This window comes from Phyllostomus hastatus, unplaced genomic scaffold, assembly GCF_019186645.2.
Source record: "Phyllostomus hastatus isolate PE091 unplaced genomic scaffold, TTU_PhHast_1.1 phas_contig_133, whole genome shotgun sequence".
NCBI lineage: Eukaryota > Metazoa > Chordata > Mammalia > Chiroptera > Phyllostomidae > Phyllostomus > Phyllostomus hastatus.
Genome location: NW_025333577.1, coordinates 248,954 through 276,759, shown reverse-complemented (window position 1 = coordinate 276,759; position 27,806 = coordinate 248,954). Strand labels below are relative to the sequence as shown.

Genomic DNA, 27,806 nt, shown 5'->3' with positions numbered 1-27,806 from the left:
CCAGCAACCCTTTGGTTTGCAGCCCATGCTCAATCCACTGAGCTACACCAGCCAGGACCTTTTTGGGGTGGGGGTGGGGTGGGGGCAGGTTGGGGGCAGTCAGGAGGAGATACAATTTAATGTGCACCTAATGCATGCCCGGCGCTTCATGGACATCTTGCCTGAACTTTACACTGACCCTGGACAGAGGAGAAGCTGCCTTAGAGAGGAGACCCAAACACTGGGGTCAGCCCCCAGGTTCTGCCATGCCATCGTCGCTGGATTTTGTTTCGGCAAAGACACTTGCCTGAGACCTGTGGAGGGTGGCCGTCACCACGGGATGAAAATACTGCCCAGAACCCCATCTAGCTCAGCAGCTCCCTCCCTCTGGACCCCCTGCTCCTGGACCTCAGCGGCCCCTCCCTTTCCTTGGCCCCTTGTGCTGCTGTGGATGCGTCCAGAGCAATGTACCCACGGCCTCTGTGTGTCGACTGAGCTGAGGCATGCAGGGCAGAACCACTCCCTGCAACCCTGGGAGGTGAGGCTTCTTGTTCTGGAGCTTCCTGGGGGTGGGGGGAAGCTTGGTGGGGAGGGGGTCTCTAGAAAAAGGCTGGTGTCTCCTGCCACCATCTGAATTCTTGAGAACAGCACAGCATATGTGAATTAGTGAAAATATTTATTACAAGATAACAGGATTTGCTGTTACCCATGGGTTTGCCTCTTCTGGAATGTCGGAATTGGACTCATGTGGTGTGGGGCCTTTCACGTGGGTTTCCTTCCCTCAGTCACATGCATCTGTGGTTCCTTCAGGTCTTTTTGTGGTTTTGTAGCTCATTTCTGTCTTTTAACATCCTCACACGAGGATTTTTATGACTGATTTTAGAGAAAGAGGAAAGGAGGGTAGAAGGAGAGAAAGGGGGGAAGAGAGGGAGGGAGAGAGAGAGAGAGAGAGAGAGAGATCTGTTGCCTCCCGCAGACAATCCTCCCGGCTGGGGATTGAACCTGCCACCTAGGTGTGTTCCCTGACCAGGGATCAAACCTGTCACCTTTTGGTGACCAGGGCAACAAATTAACCAGCAGAGCCACCCGGCCAGGACTTGCCACATCCTTCTTAGACATTCAGATGGGTACTCGTTAAAGGTTTATTTTTACCACCACTGGAGTCGTGTTGTCAAAATTCCTACGTCCTGCCACCTCCGCTCTTGAGCAAGAAGGACGCTTCACACCTCTGCAAATGCTCAGTGTTTATTGGACGTCATCTGAGAGGTAGGACAGACATTTTGCAGCGACTTGGGTCCTGCGACTTGCAGCCTACGTCTGAGGCCACCATATGAACCAAGGTACAAAGGACACACAGGGTCACCGCCAGCGGGGGGCTTTGTGACAATCAGACATCTGTTTCCGCTTCCGAGGAGGAGCGCCCCCCTTTGGGGCACAGCGTACTGGGAGCAGACGGCCTTCAGGTCGAGGTTCCTCCGCCACCCAGAGCAGGTGGGCGGGGTTTCCTGGCTTCGGTTTTCCACCAGTACCGGTCGTCCTCGTCGAAGGAATACCAGTCATCGCCAATCACCATGTGGGGCTTCAGTGCCTGGACCTTCTCCAGCAGTTTTCTTGTCGGACCAGGATATTGCCACTTCCACAGCCTGGCAGGGAATGGGCGGGGGGTGGGGGGGGCACACAAAAAGGGCTCATGACTCCAGGAATGTGCTTCCTACTCTTCTCCCTCCCTCCAGATTCCTGGGAGCCTCCCATCAAGGATCTGAAACCTCTTGTCTGTGGAGGACGTTGGTATGCTCCCCAGAGAACAGAAGTCAAGTCTCTGTCTTTTACAGGAATCGGCCCCTGGCCGCAAACCTACGGGGCAGGCCTGGCCGAGTCACCGAGTCACCGTGTCCTTCTCGGGAACCAACGTTGTGCCAGGTCCTGCTACAGGGTTTGGAGGCACAGCGACGAACACGGTGATGCCCCCGCCCTCACACAGCTTGTAATTCAGAAGAGGACGAGGAAACAGGTAATCACATAGATACCTGGGGGGGGGGGAGGGGAGGAAGGGGAGGGAACAGGCCCCCAAAATGGCAATTAGGAAACTCCAGGGGTGACTTCTGTTTCTCTGGGGAGCCTGTTCGTCAAGAGCTGATTTTGCCTATGGCTGGGCTGCTTCCTCCATCCTGATACCGATGCTCTCTCTCCTCCAACCCGAATCTGCCGCCTCTCCAGCTGAATTGAAGTCCTTGCTGTGAGCTCACTCTCTCTCTCTCCCTCTCCCTCTCACCACATCGAGACCCCAAGTCTACTGAGCCGTGTTCTCGAACCCACCGCTCACCTCCTGTCTTCCTTTCCCTCCTGCCTCCCACTCAGATCCCGCACTACAACCACTCTTTTGCGGGCTGCTCTTGACATTCATCAGCTGAAACCTGACTCCGGGATAGATCAGGGAGCAGGGCCACAGCGGAGAGGACAGCTGCTCAGCTGGGCAAGTTTGCTCTTGCTATAAATACGTCACAGCCAGCCCCAGAGGACTGTCCACTGTAGTCACGTCTCAGCGAACCATTTGGGGGCGCGAAGCACATGCACGTTGTTGTGTGACCATCACCACTGTCTATCCACTTAACTCTTTTCTTCGTCCTCAGCTAAAACTATGTGCCTATGCCCTGGCTGCTGTGGCTGGGTGGACTGAGTGCCAGCTTGTGAACCAAAAGGTCGCTGGTTCGATTCCCAGTCAGGGCACATGCCTGGGTTGCAGGCCAGGTCTCCAGTTGAGGGCGAGCTAGAGGCAACTGATTATGTATCTCTCATACATCTATGTTTCTGTCTCTTTCTCCCTTCATCCCCCTCTCTAAAAATAAATACAATTAAAGAATATACCACTATGTGCCCAGTAAACGACACAGTCCTCTTCTTTTTAGTTGTCCCAGGGCACCCCCACCCCACCCCATTCTACTTTCTGTCTATGGATTGGACCAGTCTAGGTACCTCACACTAAGTAGAATTATGCACTATTTTTGTCTTTTTGTGTCTGGCTTATTTCACTCAGTATAATGTCTCTACGGTTCATCCACATCATAGTAGGTGTCAGAATCTCCTTCCTTGTAGAGCTGAATACTAAATATTCCACTTTGTCAACGGACCACATTTTGTTTTTCCGTTCACCTGACAATGGACACAGGGTTGCTTCCACCTCACGGCTATTGTGAATAAGGCTGCTGTGGAACACAGGTATGCAAGTCTCTCTGAGGTCCTGCTTTCCATACTTTTTTAAAAAAAGATTTTATTTATTTATTTTTAGAGAGGGAAAGAGGAGGAGGGAGAGAGGGAGAGAAACATCTCTCAATGTGTGGTTGCCTCTTTAGCGCCCCCCACTGGGGACCTGGCATGCAACCCAGGCATGTGCCCTGAGTGAGAATCAAACCGATGACCTATGCTTCGCAGACCGGCGCTCAATCCACTGAGCCACACCAGCCAGGGCCATACTTTTAATTACATACCCAGATGTGGAATTGTTGGCTCAGATAGCAATTCTATTTTTTAGTTTTTTGGGGGATAGAAACATTTCATTTGTATGTTGTCTTTCCACTCTTCCCAAACCCACCCCAGAGTAACCTTTGTGGTATTGGTGCCTTGCCTCTATCTCCCATCATCCCTGGGTCCCCAGCACCCAGCCCAGTGACTGGAATGCAGCGGATATTTGGTTGGATAAAGATCCACCAACTTTGCCATGATCTTACTTTCTCTGATAACCCCCTTCTTTGCCAACTAGCATGTAAGAGAAGGTTTGTGTCTGAGAAGACAACTGCCAGGACTCACCCAATAACTTGTAGATTAGACATGGGGTGTTCGAAGGCTGAGCACAGCTTCTTTATTCCCTCAGGAGTGAAATTATTCCGCATGAGGTTCAGGCTGCTGAGGTGCTGGTTGGAGACGAGAGCCGAGGCCAGGACCCCACAGCAGTCAGACGTCAATCCACATGCCTCCAACCTGCAGGGAGGGGGCCCCAAAACATCCCCAAAGATCAAAAATTGATCTTTCTTCCTTCAACCCAATTGACTTCCATCCTCATTGTTAAAAAAAAAAAAAGAACAGGGGCACCCAAGCTGGGTGGCTCAGTTGGTTGGAGCATCGTCCCATACACCAAAAGGTTGTGGGTTCTATTCCCAGTCAGGACACATGCCTGGGTTGTGGGTTCAGTCCCCAGTTGGGGCACCTAGGGGACGCAACCAGTTGGTATTTCTCTCTCTCCCCCTTCCTCTCTCCCCCCAAAATCAACACACATACATCCTTGGGTAAGGCTAAACAAGAAAAAGGGGAACTGTGGGCTCCACTCCTAGAGTTTTGGACTCAGCAGTTCTGGGGAGGGACCAAAAAAAAAAAAAGTGCATTTCTAAGGAGTTTCCAGACACCACTTCTGGTTCTCATGCCGATAGCTGCTGATGACTCATAGTTGTGCAAAGAAAGGAAGGTAAAGGGTGAGAGTGTCTATAACTAGGACACAAAACAGGGAACACAGAGAAAGACTTGCCGAGAAAGTGCAGGACCTTTCACCTAAAACTGGAGAGTGGAGAGGAAGTGTGCTCAGTGGGCAGGGGGCAGGAAGGAGTGGTGTGCTTAGGAAATGCAGTGTCCCATGTCCTCGTGGAAGGAGGGAGTGGACACCTATGTCGACAGGGTGTCTGGAGTGGATCGGAGACAGCGGTGTGAGGGGAGGCTGGGTATTTTGGGGTCCCATGAAGGGTTTAGGATTTTACCCTCAGCATGGAGACACCAAAGAGCATCGTTAGGTGTGATAACAGTATTGTAAATTGTAACAGGGTTCTCATACAGGGTCTGGTACAAATAACACCCCCTGTTTAAATTACAAAATCATAAGCGTGCCATTCTGTAACATAATATCACACTCAAGCACATCATATGACCTCTTAGGTGAAATGTTCAAATTAAAAGTATAAATTATTACACCATGTTATTATCATACCAACTGCACTCAAGCAAGTCTCACTTCTGCCAGACCCTGTGTATTTTAGACATGTATGTTGGGGTACATGGGGGTGGAATGTTAAAACCGATAACTTGGTATAACTAGTTCACCACCAGGTAGGTAGGTAGTTTAAACTAGCTGGTGGGTCTAGAAGTTGTAGATGTCCTGATTCCTGTGGATTTGGTGTATTTGGGAATTCTGAATTGGGAATTCTGCCTCATCATGTTCTCAAGGTTCATCTATGCTGTAGCCTGTGTTAGCACTCCATTCCTTTTTCATGGCCACGTAATATTCCACCAAGTGTAACAGAACCATTTTTTCCACAAGCCTCCTGGGCAACCCTGAGGCTGACACTTGGTTTGAGAACTGCCAGTGTCCCCACTGCCTTTCTGGCCCTTCTCTCCTTTTAAACTGTGTATTCTGCAATGCCAAAACCTATGCACCTTGGTCCTGCCACCAGTTGGCACCCTGCCGAGCACCCAACTCTTCTGATGAGCATGTATGGAGGGCTTGTGACCTCCAGACAATGCTCCCAAGCCCCTGCCATCCCCCTCCTTCCACAGGTCGCAGCCTCGCCCCACTCGGCCCTTAGGCCAAGAAGGTCCTGAGTTCCTGGAATCGTGGGACTCAGATCCTGGTCTCCATTCCAGCAACCTCGTGCTCGGGTTCCCCTCCCTCTGTGCTCAGCCCTCCAGGAGGCGACCCTGGGGGCCTACCCGAGTCTCTTCAGACCTGTTGTCCTTTGCTTCAGTCCCTCACACAGGGCTGCCACCCCCACATCACCCAGGGCATTGGCGGCAAGGTCCAGGCTCCTCAGGTGCTTGCTCCGGGTGATCACGGTGCACAGGCTTTTGCAGCAGGCGGCTGTGAGGCAGCATTTCATCAGCCTGCAAAAGGACACATGTATGTGTGTGTGTGCGTGGAGACAGAGCAAGAGACAGATACATACAGAGACAGAGAGAGATATAGAAAGACAGAGAGGCAGATATATATGGAGAGACAGAGACAGAGACAGAGATATAGAGAGACAGATTTATATATATATATATAGAGAGAGAGAGACAGATATGTATAGAGAGACAAAGATACAGGGAAATATAGAGATAGATTTATATATGTGTGTGTATATATATATATAAATATATGAGAGGGAGGTAGAGGTATATATATATATAGAGAGAAACAAATATAAAAAGATAAATTTAAATACATATATAGAGACAGATATAAATATATATACACACATATATATATTAAACTGATAAGAACAGATACTATACTTGATTTTTAGCCAAAAAGCCAAGAAGTGATTGAAAGATAGCTATATATGAGAGATAGATAGATATGTATAGAGAAATAGACAGAAATATATAGACAGATTTGTAGATATATAAATAGGGAGAGAGAGACAGAGAGAGAGAGACAGAGAAAGATATGTATAGAGAGATAATTGTAGAGACACAAAGGTATATATATGTCTACATATATATATATATATACATGTATATATATATGGAGAGAGTGATAGAAGTGTGTGTGTGTGTGTGTGTGTGTGTGTGTGTATATAGAGAGAGAGAGAGAGACAGAGACAGAGAGAGAGAGACAGAGACCAAGAAAGGGAGAGGGAGAGACATGCAGAGAGGTAAAAGGAGCAGTGCACAGGTTTCGGAGATTCACAGCAACCTCCAACTCCATGGATCCTGTTCAGAATAATTTCTGTCCTTCCCACACTCACTGTCCTGTCCAACACTTCAACTTACACACAGTGTCCACTGGAGACCATGAGGCTCCAAGGACCCTGGAGCTTCCATTTAGGTTCCAGGCCCACTACTCCTAGCTCCTGACAATCCAGGAACCTCAGCCCCCATGCTGGTAGAGGCAACCCCACACCCCACAACCAGGGGAGACTCACTCCAGGTCTTGGAGGTGACAGGATGTTTCCACCAGGACCTCACACAGAAGGTTGATGCCATCATCTCCCAAGGGGTTCACGCTGAGGCTCAGGTGCGTCAGGTGACGGTTGCTCGTTAGGGTGAGGGCAAGGAAGCTGCAGCCCAGGATGTCCAGGTTGCATTCTCTGAGCCTGCAGGGCACAGGCAAGGGAGAGAGAGTGGACACACACCTGACTCAGTGTCCCCTTGGGGAAGCCACTTTAAAAAAAGAAATCCTTGAACAACAATTAAAATAAAAAACGAAAAAGAAATCCTTACTCAAGGATGTTTACTGACTTGAGAGAGAGAGGAAGGCAGAGAGAGGGGAAGAGGGAGAGAGACATTGACTGGTCGTCTCCCGTACCCACCCTGACGGGGGCTCAAACACAAGACCCAGGTCTGTGCCCTGACCAAGAATCAAACCCACAACGTTTTGGTGAAGAAAACGACACTCCAACCAACTGTGCTACCCAGCAGGGCTCAGCTGCTTCTCTTAGCCTCTCTTGCTCCTCATTTGGGAGGAGATTGTGCTGGTATCTAAGAAGATCATCTAGCATAGGTGACAAGATGACCCGGATGTTCTCAGCACAATGCCTAACCTGAGTGCTGGACGCTTCGACCCTCTCTTTCCCATTTTCTTTCCAACTCAAGGTATGAGTTGCCTGTTGCCGTGGTCACAAACCACATGCCTTAAGTCACACACGTCGTCCCGCAGCTCTGGAGGCCAGAGCCTCACTGTCAGTGGGACCCTGTTCCTTCCGGAGACTCCAGGGAAGAACTAGCTCCCTGCCTTTTCCAGCGTCTACAAGCTGCCCAGATTCCTCCGTGCCTGGTCCTGGGCCCGCAGCCTCACCACATGGACCCTCATTATCGAATCTCCTCTGAGTCTCTGGGCTCCTTCCTTCCCTTCTAAGAACCCTCGTGATGACACTGGGCCCAGGCAGATGACTCGGGGTCACCTCCCCATCTCGACATCTTTCCACATCTGCAAAGTCGCTTTTGCCACGGAAGGTCCTCTACTCACAGGTTCCAAGGATTAGGACACGGACAACTTTGGAGGAGGGGTCAGATCGTTCTATCATTCCATCTACTGTACTCGGGATGTCCCCATTGCCGAGTTACCAGGGGCCCTTAGAATGCTAAAGGTCATAGACATGTGCATTAAAGTTCTATTCTTTAGCAGAATTTCTGGTTGTAGGTCTACCATGAACTCGTATATTTTTCGCTCCTGTGGAATCAGAGGTCAACAAGATGGAATGACAGAAAGCAAAGTGATTCCACGAAGCAAGCTGACAGTACGGAAGAAGAACAACAAAAATCTCTCATTCTTACCATCAACCAGAGATTTGGTATAACCCTGGCTGGACGCCTCAGTTGGTTGGAGCATTGCCCCATACAGTGAAAGGTTGCGGGTTTGATCCCCAGTCCGGGTGTGTGGGGGAGGCAACTGACAGATATCTTTCTCTTTTTCCCCTCCCCCACTTCTCAAATCAATAAACATAGCCTCAGGTAAAGAATGAAAAAGATTTGGAGCCCTGGCTGGAGTAATTCAGTGGATTGAGCGCGGGCTGGGAACCAAAGTGTCCCAGGTTCAATTCCCAGCCAGGGTACATGCATGGGTTGCAGGCCATAACCCCCAGCAACCTCACATTGATGTTTCTCTCTCTCTCTCTCTCTCTCCCTCCCTTCCCTCTCTAAAAATAAATAAATAAAATCTTAAAAAAAAAAAGAACCACTTTGTTAAAAAAAATATTTGGGATAGAGAGTCAATTTAGCCACACAAGGAGGCACTTGTTAAAATAGCCCTAGGGGCACCTTACCATACAATAGTGTCCTTCTGGCCACACACACACTGTGTGGCCATTGGCTCTGTGTCACTGTTCAAAAACCTCACTGACTTACCATTCAATTCACCTCTATCAGAATTTAAGCCGTGCAAAAAAATAGGGACCCCATCCATCTTTCATCTCCCTATCACTAGCAGCTAAGAGCGTGCACCCAAAGTAGGGGCTCCATAAATACAGCCGACCTGTATAGTCACGAGTTCTGTATTTGGGAGTTTGCCTTCTCACTCAAATTTACGGGTGACTGTCCCCCCATCAATACTCATGGTGCTCACAGTCCTTGATGGACACACGCAGAAAAATGGGAGCTGCCTGTCACTCATGTTCCCAGCTAAGGTTGAACTCACGTCCAGTTCTCCTCCTGCAGTGAACAAACGTCCTTTCAGAGAATGCCACATTTTCTGTGTCTCTGTGGTTTTGGGGGGTTTGTGGCTTCATTGTTTAAGATGTGGAGCTGAAGTGTGGTCTAGTGTGTTGAGCACAAGAAAGCTAGGGTGTTTCCAGAGCTTGGCTATTGTAAAGCTCTGGAAGCAGCCCAGGTGCCCATCAGGAGCTGAGTGGCTAAAAATGCTGTGGTGCATTCACACGGTGGGAATGCTACACGGCTTGTAAAAAAAGAAGAAACTCTTACATTTTGCGATAACATGGATGGGCCTGGAAATAATTACGCTAAGTGAAATAAGCCAGTTAGAGAAAGACAAACAACCCATGATCTCATTTATATGTGGAATCGAATGAACAAAATAGAAACAGAGGCGTGGACACATGGAGCAGACTGACAGCTGTCAGAGGGAAGCAGGGGAGGGGAGACTGGGAGAAGGTAGGTGAAGGGATTAGCCAAAGAGAATATATGCTTGACCCATAGACACAGACAGCTGCGTGGTGATGGCCAGAGGGAAGGGAGTCGGGTGCTAGGTGGAGACGGGCGCTGGGTGGAGACGGGCAACGGTGAGGGGTGGGGAATGGGAACATCTGTAATAGTGTCAACAATAAAAATAAAGTTAAACAAGAAAACTGGGATGTGTTTTAAGGAGAAAAAACACGTATAGCATAGGCTTTGTTCAGGCACGATTCATACCACTCTTGACCACAAGTTCAATATTAATGAATCCGCAATACGTATTCAATATGGGGTTTTAAACCAAAACCACCCCCAACAAGGTTAGCTATGGATCCATGGATGAAAATGTCATGACCTTGGCAATAGGAATTGAACCCCGTGTTTTCCCAGGGTATCAGGGTCCACTCTCAGTAATTCAATGTTCTCTCTGACTTTACAGAATGTGAATACCACACATCGTGACAATCGACTGTATTTGGACAAACAACTTTCCACCACAAGCAAATGTAAACACACAGAGAGAATTTTCCAAGGGAGTGTGAACTCTAGGAGGTGATTCGTAGGGACACGATGGGTCACGTGGCAGGCACCTCCTCCTGAGCATTTGCTCCCTCCCCACTCTTTTGAGACAGTCACATGCCATTTACCACAAAGCCACCAAGTCCTCACAGGGGAGTGCATTTGACTCACCTCAGCCTCTGTAGAGCACAGGTGACAAGCTTTAAGGGTCGACACAATGCAGTCACACCTTCTGCCACCAGTGTGTTGGCGGACAGGTCCAGGTGTGTCAGTCTCTGGTTGCAGCAGAGCACTGAGGCCAGGTCCCAGCAATTGGCGGCTGTGAGACTGCAGTTCCCTAGTCTGCAAGAAGACAGCCCAGAAAAGAAATGAGGAGGTCCGTGCATCACATGCCTTGCTTCCATGCAAGAGGAGAGAAATGTCACTCCCATGGCTGGCATGCCCTCACAGACATACGGCGATGTCACATCGTGTCTGTGTTTACCTCAGGCACTCAACTGCAACGCTTCCGTCCAACAAGAGGGCTGAGCGTGGTGGCGGGTTAGACCTGCGGGGCCTACAATGGGAAACCCAGAGGCCTCGTGACTCTGCTCACTCATCTGGTTGTTTCTGCTCCCACTTGCACTACAGGGCAAGGCTTTTGCCAAGACAAGTGACCTTGCTCTTTAGGGGAACCTACATTCAACACGTTGTGACCCTCAGACGTAAACGAGGTCACCCGTCCATTTTTCAAAGCTTAGGAAGCAATCAGACTTTGAAAGTCAGGGTTTATCACACCCTCTGTTGTGGCCTGGGGGCAAAGTGAAATAAACGAACCCATCTAACGTGCTTAAAGCACACCCTCTGTGTTATTTATTGATAGTGATCTGTTTTGACAAAGGGATGCTGGTTGGGTTGGACTTCAAGAAGACACCCCAAAATATGCCACTTTTGGATTATTTTCAGCTAATGGCAACTGAGAAAAAGCAGAAACAATAAGAACTGTCTGCCTTCCCCACCACCTGCCTAAAAGTGTGGCAAAGATTTCTCTTGTGCAAGTGTCCCCCTCTCTTGTACCAGGGGAGAACAATGGCCCTTATCACCAGCAATAGAGAGGAGTCTTCATTTAATCCTTATCTACCTTTAATTCTCCCCATATATGTCCTAGTCATGTTCCCACAACTTATCAGCCCTAGAAGCCCCCATCCCCTTTTCTTTGTCTAATTACTTCTCCATAATTTATTGCTTTTTGTTAAAATGGTATATAAGTTCCTGAGTCTACCCTCTCCTTGGGTTTCTTACTTCCTTTCTGGGACATCCTCACATACTTACAAAATTAATATCGATAAAATTTGCATGCCTTTTCTCTTGCTAATTTGTGTATTATCAGTTTAATTTGCAGGCCCCAGACCTGGAACCTAAGAGGGAGGATAAAAAGTGTGTGTGTGTGTGTGTGTGTGTGTGTGTGCGTGTGTGTTTTGTTTTCCTCCTTTAAAGACTAATGAAGAGAAGATATCTTGCTCCTACTATTACCTTCTACAAAGGGTACTCTGTGTTATTATTTGCTTTTCAACTTTTGCTAAGGCTTTAGAACTGAACTCCTGCTGAAGAAGGCATGTTACATACTTTGGAAGCGGTGTGGAGAAACCACCTTGCCCAGGTTGGAGGACAGACAGCTCCGGGGAATGGATCCGTTCTTGAGGGCTCAAGCAGAAGCTCCTGCTTTGGCTGTGCCCTGCACTCCCTGTGTGACCTTGGACAAGAGACCTCCCTCCTTCTGCTGGAGCTGGCTTTCTACGTCAGCGAATGGCAGGGAAGCAATTCCTACCTTCTAGGTTGTTTGTGAAGATGGTGTTAATGGGGAACAGAACCCTTAGCCCAGCCAGCAGGTCTAACCACAAGCCTTTGCCTCCCTGGGGTTTCAGCATTGGTGAAATTTTCAAGTATACCACACAGCATTGTAAACACCCAGAATTTACTCATCTTATGACTGGAAGTTCGTACCCTTTGATCAACATCTCTTCATGTGCCACCCACTGCCCCTGCCCCCTCCCCGCCCCCCAGCCCTAAGTAACCACCATCTTCTCTTCGAGTCTATAACTCTGCGAAGACACAGGTGTTGCTTATTGGGTCTCTATTCCCATGAGATCTGAACTCCCACTGCAATTCTTGGCTTATGCATCAGCCAGTTCCCCTCTTCCTCCCTGCCCCCCTCCTCCCCTCCCCTCCCCTCCCTTCCCCAGTACGTGGTTGGCCTCAGTTCAGACCAAACAGCCCCCGTGAAAGGGAGCCCCACTCACATCAGCCTCTGCAGGGAACACTGGGAGACCTTCATGGCCTCGCAGAGAGACAAGACGCCCAGGCCTGCCACCTTATTTCCAGCGAGGCTCAGACATCTCAGACTGGTGGAGGTCAGCAGGATTTGGGAGAGCAGCTGGCAGCAGGGGTGGGTTAATCCGCAGTGATCTAACCTGCAGACACAGCTCCAGTGAATCACACCCTCGTCTGTCCCCAAGGCAACCCAGCTTCCCCCACTCCCTGCAAACCAGCGTCTCCCATCACCCCCTCTGGCTGGCGCCTGGACCCTGGCTGTTGTGGCTTCTGGGTCTGAGCACCTGCTGTTCCTCTATTTGTAGCATCCTTGCTCGTCCCCAGGCCGAAGTCTTTATGCAGTTTAGGCTCTTGTTCAGAACTCCTGAATCTTCCTTCTTCCAAGCAAGCCTGTCTCATTACCTTCAACCCTGCCCGCCCCACCTCACCCCTCTCCCTCTCTCCAGCATGATTTTATTCACAGCATTGGTCCCCTGCAAACACTCCATCTATGACATACAAAACCGTAAGTGTAATGTATAAACATGGGGGTTTGATATATTTAGCGATGGTAATATAATTGCCATTGTAGAAATAGTTACCACTCTATCAGATCACATAGTTGCCATTTCTTTCTTGTGGTGGGAATAACCATGACCCAGTCCCTTAGGAGAACAGGCAGTGATTTTCTCTGCAAAGAAAGCCCAGGGAAACCCTTCCTCCAGGAAGCCCTCCTCCAGCTCTCTTGAGTTGCTTGCTTTCCATTAGGCAAACACTTTACTGCCTTTATTTTTATTTTTTTTAAGTTAGTAGAGTGGCTTAATCTTAATACAAAACTTTTATATCCTTTTGCTTATAGAACATATAGGTCTTTAATGCCAGGTCTAAATGCCAATACATATTTGTATCATATATTTAAAGACAGGTCTAAATACCGATACATATTTGTATAGTATATTCAGCTTCAGGCAAAGATTTCTCCCCAAAATTTATGTAAATGAACACATACTTGAGTACCTAAATAAATAAATGAGCAAGTCTCTTAGCAAGTTTGGTGTCTATTATGCAATATCATTGTCTATAATCATTAGTACATGCATTGTATGCCCACGATCTGCCGTATTTCACCATATATAATATGCACTTTTTTTGCCCAAATTTTTGAGGGAAAAATAAGGATGTGTATTCTACAGGGGTAGTACCTGGAATACCTTTTATTTGTTCTTGTGTTTGGTAACTATTTGTTACATAAAATTTCTTGTACCATAATATGTTAAAAAATAAATGGTAAAATCCCTTTAAAATGCAACCCTCCAGAAGTATCTAAATATAAATAAATAAATTAATTAATTAAAAAATTAAAATGAAAGATTTTTTTTCCCTAAAAGTTTGGGCCAAAAAAAGGGGTTGCACACTAGACACAGGTGTGCATTAAACACGGCAAAATATGGTACTTGTCTATAAGTTGCAAGTTTGTAGTCTTAAATAATATCTTCTGGTAACTGGCGTTTTACTCTGTTTTCACAGATTCACCTTTTAAAAGTAATTTTACAGTCCACGTGTAAGTGATATCCTACAGTATTTGTCTTTCTCTGTCTGCTTTGCCTACTCAGCAGGATACCCTTGCAGTCGACCCAGGTTGCTGCAAACAGTAGGATTCCTTCTGTTGGCGCAGCTGGGTAGGTTTTTTTTTTTTTTAAACTATGCAAAGCTGTTCCTGCTTCCACGTGAAGGCAGAGCTGGACTACATTTCCCAGCCTTCCTTGCAGTAGGAGCGATCACATGACTGCGTTCTAGCTCGGAGAATGGGTAGGGGAGGTTTTGGAGCGCCCCCTCCTTCTGTAAGCTGAATGTCTGTGCCCAGCAGGGTCTTGGAAGTGTTAATGGCAGAATCTTTGCTCGCTTGGACATCCATCTGAAACCCCTTGGGCTAATTCTGTAGAGTCAAGAAATACCCTTCTGTTATTTTTGAGCTGTTACGCATTTGTGTGTGTATTTGTTCCAGGACCTAGGAATACACTTCTGCATAGACCACGATTTCAAGTACGGACTCTTGAATTGTAGACCAACATTTTGGAGTCCTCCAAACACACGTGTTGATGGTGAATAACTGGGGGGTTCCTTGGTCTTGGTGTACCCATGGGAGTCTGTGAGCACCCTGAGAAAAGGAACCTGCTCCCACTCATTCTGCACATCGCGGGACCCAACGCATAACGTTAAGAACATCATCTGAGCTCCCTGTTTGCTGAATGCATGAGAACATTGAGTTTGCACCTCACAGTGAGTTTGCAATCAAAACGCTTTACTACATCTGCCGGTCTGTCTTTCTGAGCTGTCTCCCATTTGGAGGTGAGCCAATCAACCATCCCCCGTCCCCCTCCACCCAGTGCGTAGGTCTGGGACTACCGCAGAAAGCGAACCAGAACAACACCCCTGTCCTCGGAGTCACCACAACAGGGCTGCCACCTCCCACCACAGAACTTTGCACGCTCTCTCGGTCCCCAGTAGCCTCTCTCCCTCTCATCTTTTCTAACAATGTGTCTCTTCCCTATTTTATTTTATTTTATTTTATTTTTTTTTTGAGCTGGAGCTCCAGAGAGACTCAGCAGCTGCTTCCTCTTCATTCCCAGAGATGGTTGTAACACTCACCTGTGCTGGGCAAACACCTGTGCACTAGGGTTCTTTAAGGCCTATCATGCCCTGGCTGGCTGGCTGGCTGGCTGGCTGGCTGGCTGCCTTGAGTTACGTTCTTAAGAGGGACGCTTGCGAGCTACACAGCTTCCCTGCACTGTGTGTGTGTGTCAGAAAATAAAGCTGGAGACAGAGTTCGTCTTCTGTCTCAGGACACCCTGGGCGCGGCAGTGCCTTCAAACCAGGTCACTCGAACCGACAACACCCTGGCCCCAGGATGTACAAAACTGTGGTCACAGTCCCAAACCTGGGATGACCAAAATGTCCCTGGAAGGGAGAATGGCGACACCGACCGTGGTACATAGTTGCCACCCTATGGCACCCAGCAATAAAAAGAAACACTCAGCCCCAGCTGGGTAGCTCAGCTGGTTACAGCGTTGTTCCCATATGCCAAGGTTGCAGGTTCAATCCCCGTCAGGGCACAGACAAGAATCAACTAATGAGTGCATAAATAAGTAGGACAACAAATCAGTCTCTCTCCTCTCTCTCTCCTCCTAAAAATCAACAAATAAAAACATGCTAAGGATACACAGAATGGGTCAGGTGGATCTCAAGGACATCTGCTGATAAAAAACAAACAAAAAAAGGCAACCTCATGCCCTGGCTGGTGTAGCTCAGTGGACTGAGTGCTGACCTGTAAACCAAGTGGTTGCTGGTTTAATTCCCACTCAGGGCACATGCCTGGGTTACAGGCCAGGCCCCCAGTGGGAGCCATGTGAGAGGCAACCACACACTGATGCTTCTCTCCCTCTCTTTCTCCTTCCCCTCCCTCTGTCTAAAAATAAATAAATAAAATCTTAAAAGAAAAAGGCACCCTCAGGCTGTGACATGCTGTGTGATTCCATATACATATGTTATGGGCAGGGGTTGGGGGGGGTAGGGTGGGGGTGTGTGTGCAGCACGAGGGGGTGGCCTTTGTGTATCTTGGTCACACCGTGGTCTCACAAATGCACACACACTGGCATTTTATGTGATACAATGACGTAGAGGGGCATACATTCATCGTGACTCTGTCGAGGTCCTGGTTTTGACATTGTACTACAGTCATATAAGATACAGCCACAGGGAGAAATGGGCTGAAGGGAACCCACGACCCCTCTGTGATTTTTTAAAATGTTTATGAAACATCAAAAGTTACTTTTTTCTTGTGGTAAAATAGACACAACATAAAAGGGACCATTTTAAGCATTTTTAAGTGCAGAGTTCAGTGGCATTAAGTACATACATGTTGCTGTACAACCATTCCCACCCTCTGTTGCCCGACTTTGCCATCCTTCCAACCCTCTGCAATATTTCTGAAACTCATCCTGAATAATCATTTCAAAATAAAAAGTAAGAGTAATATGACAGCAACAAGACAACCGCCCTCCCACATACAATCATAAAAGCAAAAACCTTAGTCAGGACTTACCTTAAAGACTCCAACACACAGTTAGGGTGTTTCAGCGCTTCGTATGCTATCCTTAAATCTTCCTCCTTCAGGTGAGTGCTTTCCAAGTTTACGTACTTAATACTGGGGCTGATGATGAGCGTCTTCCAGAGGTGATGGAGACCAAGGGTAATCTGCGTACCTTTAAATCTACGAAAGAGAAACAAGAGAGTGTGAATTAGGTGCATGGTAATGTTTTCTTTCCATGTCCCTCCCATCCCAACTTCCATCTTTTGTTAATTTGCATTTATTTAATGTTTTAAAAAATATTTTATTTATTTTAGAGAGAGAGGAAAGGAAGGAGAAAAAGAGGGAGAGAAACATTGATTGGTTGCCTCTTGCCTGTCCCCAACTGGGGATCCAGCCTACAACCCAGGCATGTGCCCTGACTGGGAATCAAACTGGTGACTTTTTTGGTTCACAGGGTGGTGCTCAATCCACTGAGCCACACCAGCCAGGGTGCATTTATTTAATTTTAAAGCAACAAATACTTAAGTGCCTGTGGTGCAGCGGGAACTGGGAGGAGAGTATTTTCAATGCAAATACTCTGTTCTCCTGAAGCTTAAGCTAACAGAGGAGACAGTCACCAGAGACACACGAAAGGATATGCTTAAGAATATAATATGGGCCCTGGCTGGTGTAGCTCAGTGGATTGAGCGTGGGCTGTGAACCAAAGGGTCGCTGGTTTGATTCCCAGTCAGGGCACATGCCTGGGTTGTGAGCCAGGTCCCCAGTGGGGGCCATGTGAGAGGCAACCACACATTGATGTTTCTCTCCCTCCCTTCCCCTCTCTCTAGAAATAAATAAAATCTTAAAAAAAACCAAACCTGTTAAAAAGAATGTAATATGATACATGAACAAACAAAGTCAGACTAACTCATAGAGAGAACATTTTGACAGTCACCAGAGGGGAAGCGGGTTGGAAGGCTGGGCAAAAAGGTGAAGGGATTGAGAAGCACAGATTGGCAGTTACAGAACAGTCACGGGGATGTCAAACTCAGCACAGGAAATACAGTCAGGAATATTCTAATAACTATGTATGGTGCCAGGTGGGTACTGAAAGTATCGGGGGGTGGATCACTTCATAAATTATATAAATGTCCAATCACTGGTATGCTGTATACCTAAAACTAATATAATATTGAATATCAACAAAAACTGAAAAATAAAAACTTAAAAAAATAAACTGTCTCCCCCCAAAAATAAACTATGGTATATCCATTAATAACAGAACTCCAGCTCTAGCTGGTGTAGCTCAGTGGATTGAGTGCCAGCCTGCAAAGGGTCATCGGTTTGATTCCCAGTCAGGCCACATGCCTAGGTTGTGGGTCAGGTCCCCGGTTGGGGGCGTGTGAGAGGCAACCACACATTGATGTTTCTCTCTCTTTTTCTCCCTCCCTTACCCTCTCTCTCAATAAATAAAATCTTAAATGTCCTCCCCAACAAAAAAAATAGAACTTCACACAGCTCAAGTTGAAGAAAAAAGTCCAATGTCAGAATAGCACGTATAACATGACCCAAAGGGTTAAAAAAATTCATCCACCCATATGGGCATATAATTTCATGGAAAATAGGTGAGATGTTGAGAGCTGTTTACTAGGGAAATCGGAAGTTCAAGAGGCGTGTGGGGTGGGGGTGGGGTTTACTTATCACCTTTGTGATCCCTAAATCTCTGCCATGACGTGAGTCACTGTTGTATTACAAGTGCTGTGACAACTGAGATTAGAACAAACCACAGGGTGTGACCGGAGTTTAAAACAGGGACAGCTACTGGGGAGGAAAAGCAGTCAGGTAACAGTGACAGGTGCAGGACTGAAGATGATAAGGGCCTCGTTTGCTATTCTGGGATCACCACGCTCCTTGACACAGCCCCGTTGAAGGAAGGCAGAAAGATGCCCTGGCTGGTGTGGCTCAGTGGATTGGGTGCTGGCCTGTGAACCAAGGGGTGGGCAGTTCAGTTCCCAGTCAGGGCACATGCCTGAGTTGCAGGCCAGGTCCCCAGTAGGGGGCACATGAGAAGCAACTACACTTCAGTATTTCTTCTCCCTCTTTTTCTCTCTCACTTCCTCTCTCTAAAACTAAATAAATAAAATGTTAAAAGAAAAAAAAAAGCAGGAAGAGCAGTGAGGGTAAGATGTTTGCAGCCAGGAACCTAGTTGTGTTGCCACATGGGCTTTCCTTGGTCTTGAAAGGAAAATTAAATCAAACCTTTGAAGTTCAATGAGCCCTTCATCTCCCACTGCAGGTGCCTGGTGAGTACCCTGGGGTCTACAACAGACCCAGAAACTATTAGACGTTCAAATATTTGTGACCTGATGGATTAGCCTAAAAAACACTAAGGAGTGATTTAAGGGCTTCTGTAAATCATTTACTTGCCTGAATTGAACTCCCCTCTTTTCTTCCCTACTAACAAAATCCTATTTATCCTTCAAAACCCTGAGTAAACGACCCCCACCTCAGTAATCCCTACCCGCAAGGTCTTTAGTCACTCCCCACCCTGTGCTTTTGGGAACTTGGTTCCTATACCTCCCATAGCACATGTCCTTTCCAAATACATTTTATAGGTTGGTCTTGGGAGGTAGGCAAGGAGACCTGTGACAAGCCCCACAGAGGGGCCGAGCGGCCTTACATCAGCTTCTGGACTCTACAGGTCGGCTGTCTCAGCTTGACGCACAGGGTCTTCATGGCCCATTCACTCAGGATGCTGCCGCTGAGGTCCAGCTGCTGCAGGCTCGGCTGGGCGCTGAGCACAGAGCAGAGGTTCTTCCACCACTCATTCACCAGGGGCTTGATCTGCACCCTGCAACGGAGAAGGAAAGAAACACTTGCCTGCACAGGATGGATTTGATCATGAACACTGGCCACAACCGTGTCGGAGAAGAGAGACCAGGCCATCAGAACAAGACAGGGATGGCTTTAGAGGCTCAGAGGACACTTCAGGGATGTTGCTTCATGCTCTGCACGTGCACACTCCTGCTGTCCCCTCTGTGTCCTGAGTGTTGGGTGCCCAGGGGTATGGAGAGGATGATTGGGAGACTCAGGCTGTGGCATCAGATTGTGTTTAAATTCTAGCTCCCCTTTGAACATAAAATGGCGCAGCCACTATGGAAAACAGTATGGAGATTTATCAAGGAATTAAACATAGCCCTGGCTGGGTGACTCAGTGGATTGTAACATCATCCCATACACCAAAAGTCTGTGGGTTCGATTCCAGGTCAGGGCACATATCTAGGTTGTGGTTTGATTTCTGGTCGGGGTGCATACGGGAGGCAACTGATCAATGTTTTTCTCACATCAATGTTTCTCTCTCTCTCTCTAAAAAAAGTCAATAAACATTCTCCAATGAGATTAATAATAATAATAATAATAATAACAAAAACTTCCATATACTCCAATAATCCCACTTATATGCAAGATTTAACATCAGGCTCCTAAGAGATTATTTGTACTCTATGACTCACAACAGCCAAGGTACAGAAACAAGTTAAATATCTGTGGATGGATGAATGGATAGAGAGAAGGTTGTGCACACCCCATGGGATAATATTATTCAGCCTTAAAAGAGGAGGAGCTGCCTGCCATCTGTAACCACATCGGTAAATGCAGAGGACATCATGCTGAGTGAGAAAAGCCAGATACAGAAAGATGTACACGATCTCACCTACAGAATCTAAAGCAGTCGAAGTCACAGAGGCAGAAGGTGCCTGGTGGTTGCCAGTGGCAATGAGGCAGGGGTGTGGCGTGGCGTGGGGCATGGGCGGTGGGGGTAGGATGGGGCAAAGGGCACAGAGTTTCAGCTGCAGGAAAGGGATAGCTAAAGCACAACTATCATTAACAGTTGGGTGTTGCACACTTGAAATTTTCTAGGAGGGGAGGTCTCGAGTGTTCTCACAGCGCACACGCACAGGAACACGGGAGCCAGGTGAGTGATGGCCATGTTCATTAGCTTGATTGCAGCCATGATTACCTCAACACAGTAACACCTCCCTCGAGACAGAAAGGAAGACACTGCAGAGGGACACACTCACCCTTGCAGAGTGACCAGCTGTGCCTCAGTAGACTCGTCTTCTGAGAAGATCTCTCTGACGTCCATTCGAATTTTCTGCAGGTTCAGGCAATGCTGGACACAGAAGGAGGACACGAGGAGGTCCATCGGCCGGCTCACCATTAGCCTCACTTCTTGGAAGTCTTTCAATGCAGAACGGACAAACTCTTCATCTTGGGTCTCAAAGAGACAGTAGAAGGCGTCCAGGAAGTCCAGAGTCGAGGAGGTGTTGGCCTGTTGACCCAACAGAGAGACCCAGTGGAGAAGCACCCGCCTCACCACCAGGGCAAGGGGACACCTCAGCAAGTCCTTCAGCGTCCTCACCAGCTCTTGGTTCATGAGGCCAAACAAGAAACGCTTCATCTGGAGCAAGTGGACGTTGAAGCTGACCTGTTTGAGCTCCTTCGACGTCTTCATGTTCTCCACATACAGAGGGTGGGGATACCACTCCATTTCCAGTCCTTCTAGCACATAGTACAAGGCAGCACAGAACTCTTGCAGGCTTGGGTGCAGGAATGTGAAACACCTGTCCTCGTGGGTGTCTTGGAGGAGGATGTTTCTGCGAAACAGAGAGGAGAGCTCCAGCTCTGTCAGTCCGTGGACGGCCAGGTCATCGGGGTAAAACACAAACTTCATGGTCCAGATGCCCTGCACGGCCATCCGGCACAAACCCTTCAGAATGACTCTTTCCTCCGGACTGAGACCACGCCCTGGGGCATCTCGAGGGGTGAGCTGATGCACCACAAAGGTAGTGTACAAGCCTGTGAGCACCTGGCAGGTAGGGAGCAGGCTCTTTCCTGATGCCACCTGCAGCTCGAGAGCCTGACAGAGGAGTGACCACACAGTGGACACCTTGCACATATCAATCAACATGTGGTTGTCTACCACTGAGTGCAGGAGTTGCATTTTTTGGTCCTCATTCTTGATGTGCTCGAGGAACAACTGGATCCTTCTTTCCATCGAGATTCCTTCGACAAAGAGGTACTGGGGAGTGGTGACCATGGCTTTGAGCTTTTCCACACCTACATCTCTGACGGTGACTATTAGGGAGGACTCTGGGAACAGGACCTTTCTCAGCAGACTATATATCAGGATGGACCCCGTCTGCTTCTCTGTCCAGTCGGTACAAAGATGCATGTTGGTATCTTCGAAGGCAGCGTTCAGGTCGTCAAAACCATCGACCACAAACAAGAGCTTTTCTGGCTGGGACAAGATCTTCGTCGTGGGGTCTGAGGAGCCTGGCCACTCCCTGAAAATTAACTCTGCAAAACTGCTTTTCTCCCTCAACAGTATGTCTCTGGCATCAAGGAAGAAGATGTAGGAGAACAAGCCCTGGTAGAGCTCCCCATGGGCCCAGTGCAGCAGGATTCTTCTGGCCAAAGTCGACTTCCCTACCCCTGGTCTTCCGTGCAGGACCACGGTGAGAGGCCGGAAGCCCTTCTGGTCTGGCGTGAAGACCCCAAACAATGTTTGCATTTGTGGACAATCAGAGGCAAAGGTTTCAAAACCATGGTGGGCACCCAATGTCCCTGCGAACTTTTCCATCACATGATGTTTGTAGAGCCACTCGTCACCTCCATGGTCTACATGGGGCCAGAGAAGGGAAAGGGAGAGCAGGAGGCAGAGTTTGAAGGTGGGCTGGATTTCAGACATTCTATGGGTATGAGACTTTTTGTTTCTCTTCAGCAACCTGTTACTGGTGATGAGCTCCATTCCTCATCCCTTCACTCAAAGATCACATCCTCAAAGGCTTGCAGACTTTCTACCAAGTAACTCTGTTTGTCCCTTTAACCTGATCTTTCTTTTCAGAACCTAATAGCTGAGACCTTATATTCTTTTTTTTCCTTAATATTCACCTGAGGATTTTCTTTTTTTAAATTGATTTTGGAGAGGAAGGGGGAGAGAGAGAGAGATCAGTCTTATACATGCCTTGGCTGGGTAGCTCCGTTGGTTGGAGCATCATCCCATACACAGACAGGTTGAGGGTTTGACACCCCATCGGGACACATATCTAGGTTAAGAGTTCCATCTAGGTTGGGGTGTATACAATCAATGTTTCTCTCTCACATCTCTCTCTCTCTCTCTCTCTCTCTCTCTGTTTCTGTCTCCCTTTCTCTCAAATCAATAAAAGTAACCTCGGCTAAGGATTAAAATCCATAATAAAATAAACAAGTCACTCAACTTGTCTCTCTATTTAGCACCTGCCCAACGGACTGGTCCTGGGTGCCCAAATTCTATAAGATGAACTTGGGAATTTGAAATTTACCTTTACAAAAATAGGCTGCTGATAATGACAGCAGACATCTGGGGACCTGTGGTGCGGATCCCCAGAGCTCTGAGGGAAGGGACAGACACATCAGAGACAAACGAGGATGGATAGAAGGAGAGTGGACTTTCCCGGCATCTATGCTCTTCAGACAGTGCACCCATCAACTTCATTCCAAGATGGCAAAATCAATCAATCAATCAATCAATCAATCAATCAAGGTTCTTTACCTTGGTCTTTTGTCTTTGTTGTGGTGGTACCATTTTTTTCCATATCTTGTGACATTTCTGCAGAAGAGAGGGAAGAAGAGTAAACTCATGCACACTTAGGTGAATTACCCAGGTCAGACCAGCAGAGTCCCTGAGACATGGTTTGCAATGCCAGATTCTGTCTTCTGACCTGTCTGGAGCCACGGGCTCAACTAGAGGGTCAGAGTGTATGTAAAATGAGCACTGGGTTCAAGATGAGAAGGTTTGGGCTCTAGTCTTATTTCTGTTTTTTGTCATTTGGAGACCTTTGGGTAAGTCATTGAAATGAGAGGTCAAACCTAGTTATTAAAAACTAAGGCTTTGGAGCCCTGGTGGTGTTGCTCAGTGGGTTGGAGTATCATTCCATAAACCCAAAGGTTGCAAGTTCTATTCTGGGTCAGGGCATGTATGAGAGGCCTCTTAACATCTGTTGCCTCTCAAGAGATGGATGTTTATCTCTCTTCCTCCTTTCCTCTCTCTCTAAAACCCAATTAAACATTAAAAAACATTAAGGGTCTGGAGTCAGACACTTGGTCTAAATGTGAATTTTGTCACTATTGGTGAGGACTTACACAACTCAACAGGCTTACATAAGGAAAAAAAACAATAAAAGAAAAAAGAAAAAACCCCCCAGGCTTATGTGCTTCTGTATGTTTATCACAGGAGCAAGGATAATAGTTCCCATGCTGTTAAGTTGCTCTGAAGATCACATGAGGTGATCTGGTAAAGAACAGCACAGCCTCCAACCTCCTGTAGCTAACACTTACTGAGAATAGCCACTATGTATACTTACTAGGACTGGTTGCCTACAAGTGCAGCTACGTACATAGTTTGTCTTAGATGAGGTGGGAATGAATTGCCCTGTTTTAAAAATAGTCATAAGGATCGTTTTAGACTCGCCAGTTACAGGAAAATCATGTATTTGATCATAGATACAATGGAAAACCATTTCAGGATTGTTAAGCAGGGGAGTAAAAGTATCAGAAGGAAAATCAAAAAACAATTTTTTAATTATTGATTGATTTGAGAGAGAAAGAAACAATTAGTTGTTCCATTTATTCATGCACTCATTGGTTGCCTCTTGTATGTACTTGGACTGGGGATCGAACCAACAACCTTGGCTATTGCAATGAAGCTCTAACCAACTGAGCTACATGCTCAGGGCTCAGATGGATATTTTTAAAAGATCACCTTGGTCCTTATTGAGGGGAAAATGGATTTCACATAACCAGAGTGGAGACAGGTTAGTGAGTCAAGGGTGGTGATTCTGACACACAGGCTATGGGAAAGAACGTGTAGAAACGAATCACACTTCAGAGCTAGGTCTCATGATTTTCTGATAAATTAGGCAGAGGGCAGAGTAAAGAAAGAATCAGGAATAAACTGACTTAAAAAATGAATGGGCTTTTTTGGTGAGAGTAGCTCCATGGACAGCAGGGCCCATGACAAAGGTAGAAAACGTGTTACCCCTGCCCCACACTGACCTGGAAGTCCCTCCATGCTGGTCCCTGGATCAGTCTTTGGGGGTGTAGAATCTCCTAGTCTTTCAGCCAGTGAAGACTCTGCAACACAGAGCAGATGACAGTTTCCACAATGTCACAGCAATGACCCTGACCAGGGATGAGGGCACCCTCTGCCCTGATTACTGAGGAGAACCAAGATGAATCAGTATATCCTGTGACCAGCCTGGGATGGAGGCAGAGCCTTGGGGACCACCACCACCACCACCACCACCACCACCACCACCACCACCACAGAGAAGCAACAGACATCCACGTGAAGAGTGCTCCAATTTTGAACTTGGAAACAAACTTCTTTTAATAATTATTTTTTTTAAATTGATGAGAGAGAGAGAGAGATTTGTTCCACTTATTTATGCATTCATTGGTCAAGTCTTGTACGTGGCCTGACTGGGGATCAAACCCACAACCTTGGTGTATTGGGACAATGCTCTAACCAGCTGAGCTCTCTGGCCAGGGCCTGAACTTCTGTCCTCATTTTGCTGTATGGTCTGAGGTAAGCCACATAATGGGGCAGTTTATTGTGGTTACCAAATGTTTATCTTCAGGAGTCATCCTAAACACTGTTCTTGAACTTCAGATTAGTTAGTGAACCCCTCACTAGATGCCTGAGAGTTATCCAAATAGTTACACCTTCAATTCACGAGGTCTCCCCTTCCTTGGTCTACTTGCTGCAAAACATCTCTTTCAGCATTTCCTGAGGCAATGGAATCCCATCTACCCAGTTTCTCCTGCCAGAAGCTTATATATCATCCTTGGTACCACATTCTCTCTCTGCATGTAGTCCTCCTCATTTCTACTTCTTTTTTAAAAAAAATCCTGACCTGAGCACATGTTTGTTGATTTTAGAGAGGAAGGGAAGGAGGGAGAAGGAGAAAGGAGGAGAGGGGGAGAGGGGAAGATGAGAGAGAAACATTGATCAATTGCCTCCCACACCCAGATCAGGGATCAAACTGCAACCCAGGTATGTGCCCTCATCAGGGATTGAACCCACAACCTCTCAGTGCATGGGATGATGTTCCAACCACCTGAGCCACAATAACCAGGGCTCCATTTCTACTTCTTTCTTTTCAGCTGCCACTGTCCTCCCTGTCCAAACCACACTTCTCTCTCTCCCATGGCCTCCCAATGGGCCTCCTTACACATATTCATGACTCCTTCTGGACCATGCAACCCTTCAGTAGCAATGATGAAATGGCTATTGGATTATTTTCTACTCCCACCCCTTTATAGCTATTTAATTGCTTATTCTTTGCTATTAAAATTATTTTCAAGATGCTCTGTTGTCTGATAGCCAGTCCATCTCTCTGCTGTCATCTCCTGCCGTGTTCCCTCCAAGTCTGCATGGTTTGCTCTGGCTCTTTGTTGAACTCTTCATAAAGCTGTTAGCTCAGAGTGTTCACCACCAACACGCCCAGGAAGCTTGACTAACTTCTTTTCTTCATTTTTCTCTCAGCCTAAACCTTTCTTCTTCTTCTAGGAAGTGATTCTAATCTTCACTTTCCTCTAGTCTGAAATAGGAAACTTTCATATTTTTCTACGCCTTCCATTTTAAAAATCACCTCTTGCCTTAGCTGGGTGGCTCAGTTGGTTGGAGCATTGTCCCACGCATGGAAATGTTTCAGGGTCAATCCCTGGTCAGGGCACAGAAAGGAGGCAACCAAAGTTTCTCTCTTGCATCGATGTCTGTCTGTCTGTCTGTCTGTCTCTCTCTCAAAATCAATAAATGTCTCCTTGGGTGAGGATTTAAAAAGATTATCCCTTTATGCTTCTCCTCACTGCTGCACTGAAAGCTGAAACTCTCTGGTGCAGGACACAAGAAAATTTAAATATATGCTAAATGAATATTTAATGAGAAGCCTCATCTTTGTCAGGCATTAGCTCATGAACTTGGTCAAACTGTGGAACTCGGTACAACTTGTGTTTTATCTTCTGCCATGGAGAGCCTATTTCGTCAAGTAGGTCTGAGGTTCAATGGCAGGGCACAGACAGCATAGAGCCAAAGCTGGGGGACCAACTCAGTAAACATCAACCATCATTTTAATGTTTATAACCCTCATTGCCTGTGAATAATACCAATGAGCTTTCCACACAGGGCTTGTTTTTTGAAGCTTGGGAGACACGGCATCTCTTAATGTCCTTTGTAGCTACAGATGCTGAGTCATGTTGAAGCATGTGGTACCTGGGCTCTCCAGGGCCAGTCTGCCTGCCCACATCTGGGACTCTTTGCTAAGTTTTTTGGTCCACAGTTGAAGAAGAGAATTCTTCCTGGTAAAAAGGATAACTATTTTTTTTCCTACTACCTTTCTCCTAAATACGTCCAGATAATCCACCTATTGATCTAAGTATATCGCTCTAATACAGCACCAATGGTCTGAGTAAGGTCAACCCCTAGAAGCGTTCCTCAAACCTTAATCCCTCTACTCAGGGTGAGAAATAAGGGGGGCACCCATGGTACAATCACCACAGTGTTGTCAGTAAACAGGAAGCGTTATTAACCACTTTCTGTTTATCTTCTTTTTATTTTTAAAGATTTACTTATTTCTAGACAGAGGGGAAGGGAGGGAGAAAGAGAGGGAGAGAAACATCAATGTGTGGTTGCCTCTCTCATGGCCTCTACTGGGGATCTGGCCCACAACCCAGGCATGTGCCCTGACTGGGAGCTGAACTCTTGACCCCTTGAGTTGCAGGCTGGCACTCAATCCACTGAGCCACACCAGCCAAGGCTCTCTACATTATCTTATCAAGCCAAACCTTTGTCACAGCACATAGCAGTATCACAGCTTCTGTTCCAAGACATGGAACCCAAGGGTCAGAGTAGGAGGGGACATGCCCCAAGTTACAAGTATAACAAGGGGTAACTCCAGAATGCAAGTTTAGTAGGTACAACTCTAAATCCTGTCTACTAATGTCAACCAAATTCTGTCCAGGTAGAGTGAGGGTCCTTCTAGCTATTTCTTCTCCTTCTTTGTTTCACAGGCTAGAGACAACACAAATTTCCAGCCAGAGAGTAACCAGTGAGTCACTTCTCAGAGTTGGGGCTCACACTCTGATGGGACCCAATGAGAGAACAGTGGTGCCCTCCCCATTCCCATGGGACCTTGAGATCGCCCCCCCGCCCTCCCAGCTCTTCTCCCACCTCTAGACTGGCGCCATGCCTTCACTCACTTTCCACTTCATCCCTCGCCTTTTCAGAGAGCGCTGGCAGGTTCATCTTGTGAAAGATGTCCAT

General features: G+C 47.2%; 1 protein-coding gene and 1 pseudogene across 1 annotated transcript; both read right to left on the bottom strand.

The window, feature by feature from the left end:
* Window positions 1-823: 823 nt before the first annotated feature.
* NLRP5 (NLR family pyrin domain containing 5) lies at window positions 824-27,806 on the bottom strand. Its single transcript, XM_045849531.1, has 12 exons — window positions 27,743-27,806; window positions 24,539-24,616; window positions 23,037-23,093; window positions 20,524-22,123; window positions 19,125-19,295; window positions 16,478-16,645; window positions 12,366-12,536; window positions 10,258-10,428; window positions 6,864-7,034; window positions 5,668-5,838; window positions 3,784-3,954; window positions 824-1,622 (listed from the first exon to the last, which is right to left on the bottom strand). Exons 1-12 carry the CDS (start codon window positions 27,804-27,806, stop codon window positions 1,439-1,441), a joined length of 3,177 nt encoding a protein of 1,058 aa, XP_045705487.1. The 3' UTR covers window positions 824-1,438.
* On the bottom strand, window positions 6,166-6,262 carry LOC123826916 (annotated as a pseudogene).

Bases quoted from the DNA above. Each gene is read 5' to 3' on its own strand.
- NLRP5 (XM_045849531.1), bottom strand. From the start codon at position 27,806: ATGGACATCTTTCACAAGATGAACCTGCCAGCGCTCTCTGAAAAGGCG. The intron at 22,124-23,036 runs GTAAAGAACCTT...GGCCCCATGTAG, and splicing joins AACAAAGACAAAAGACCAAG to ACCATGGAGGTGACGAGTGG. The intron at 1,623-3,783 runs GTGAGTCCTGGC...ATTCCCTGCCAG, and splicing joins TCTAATCTACAAGTTATTGG to GCTGTGGAAGTGGCAATATC.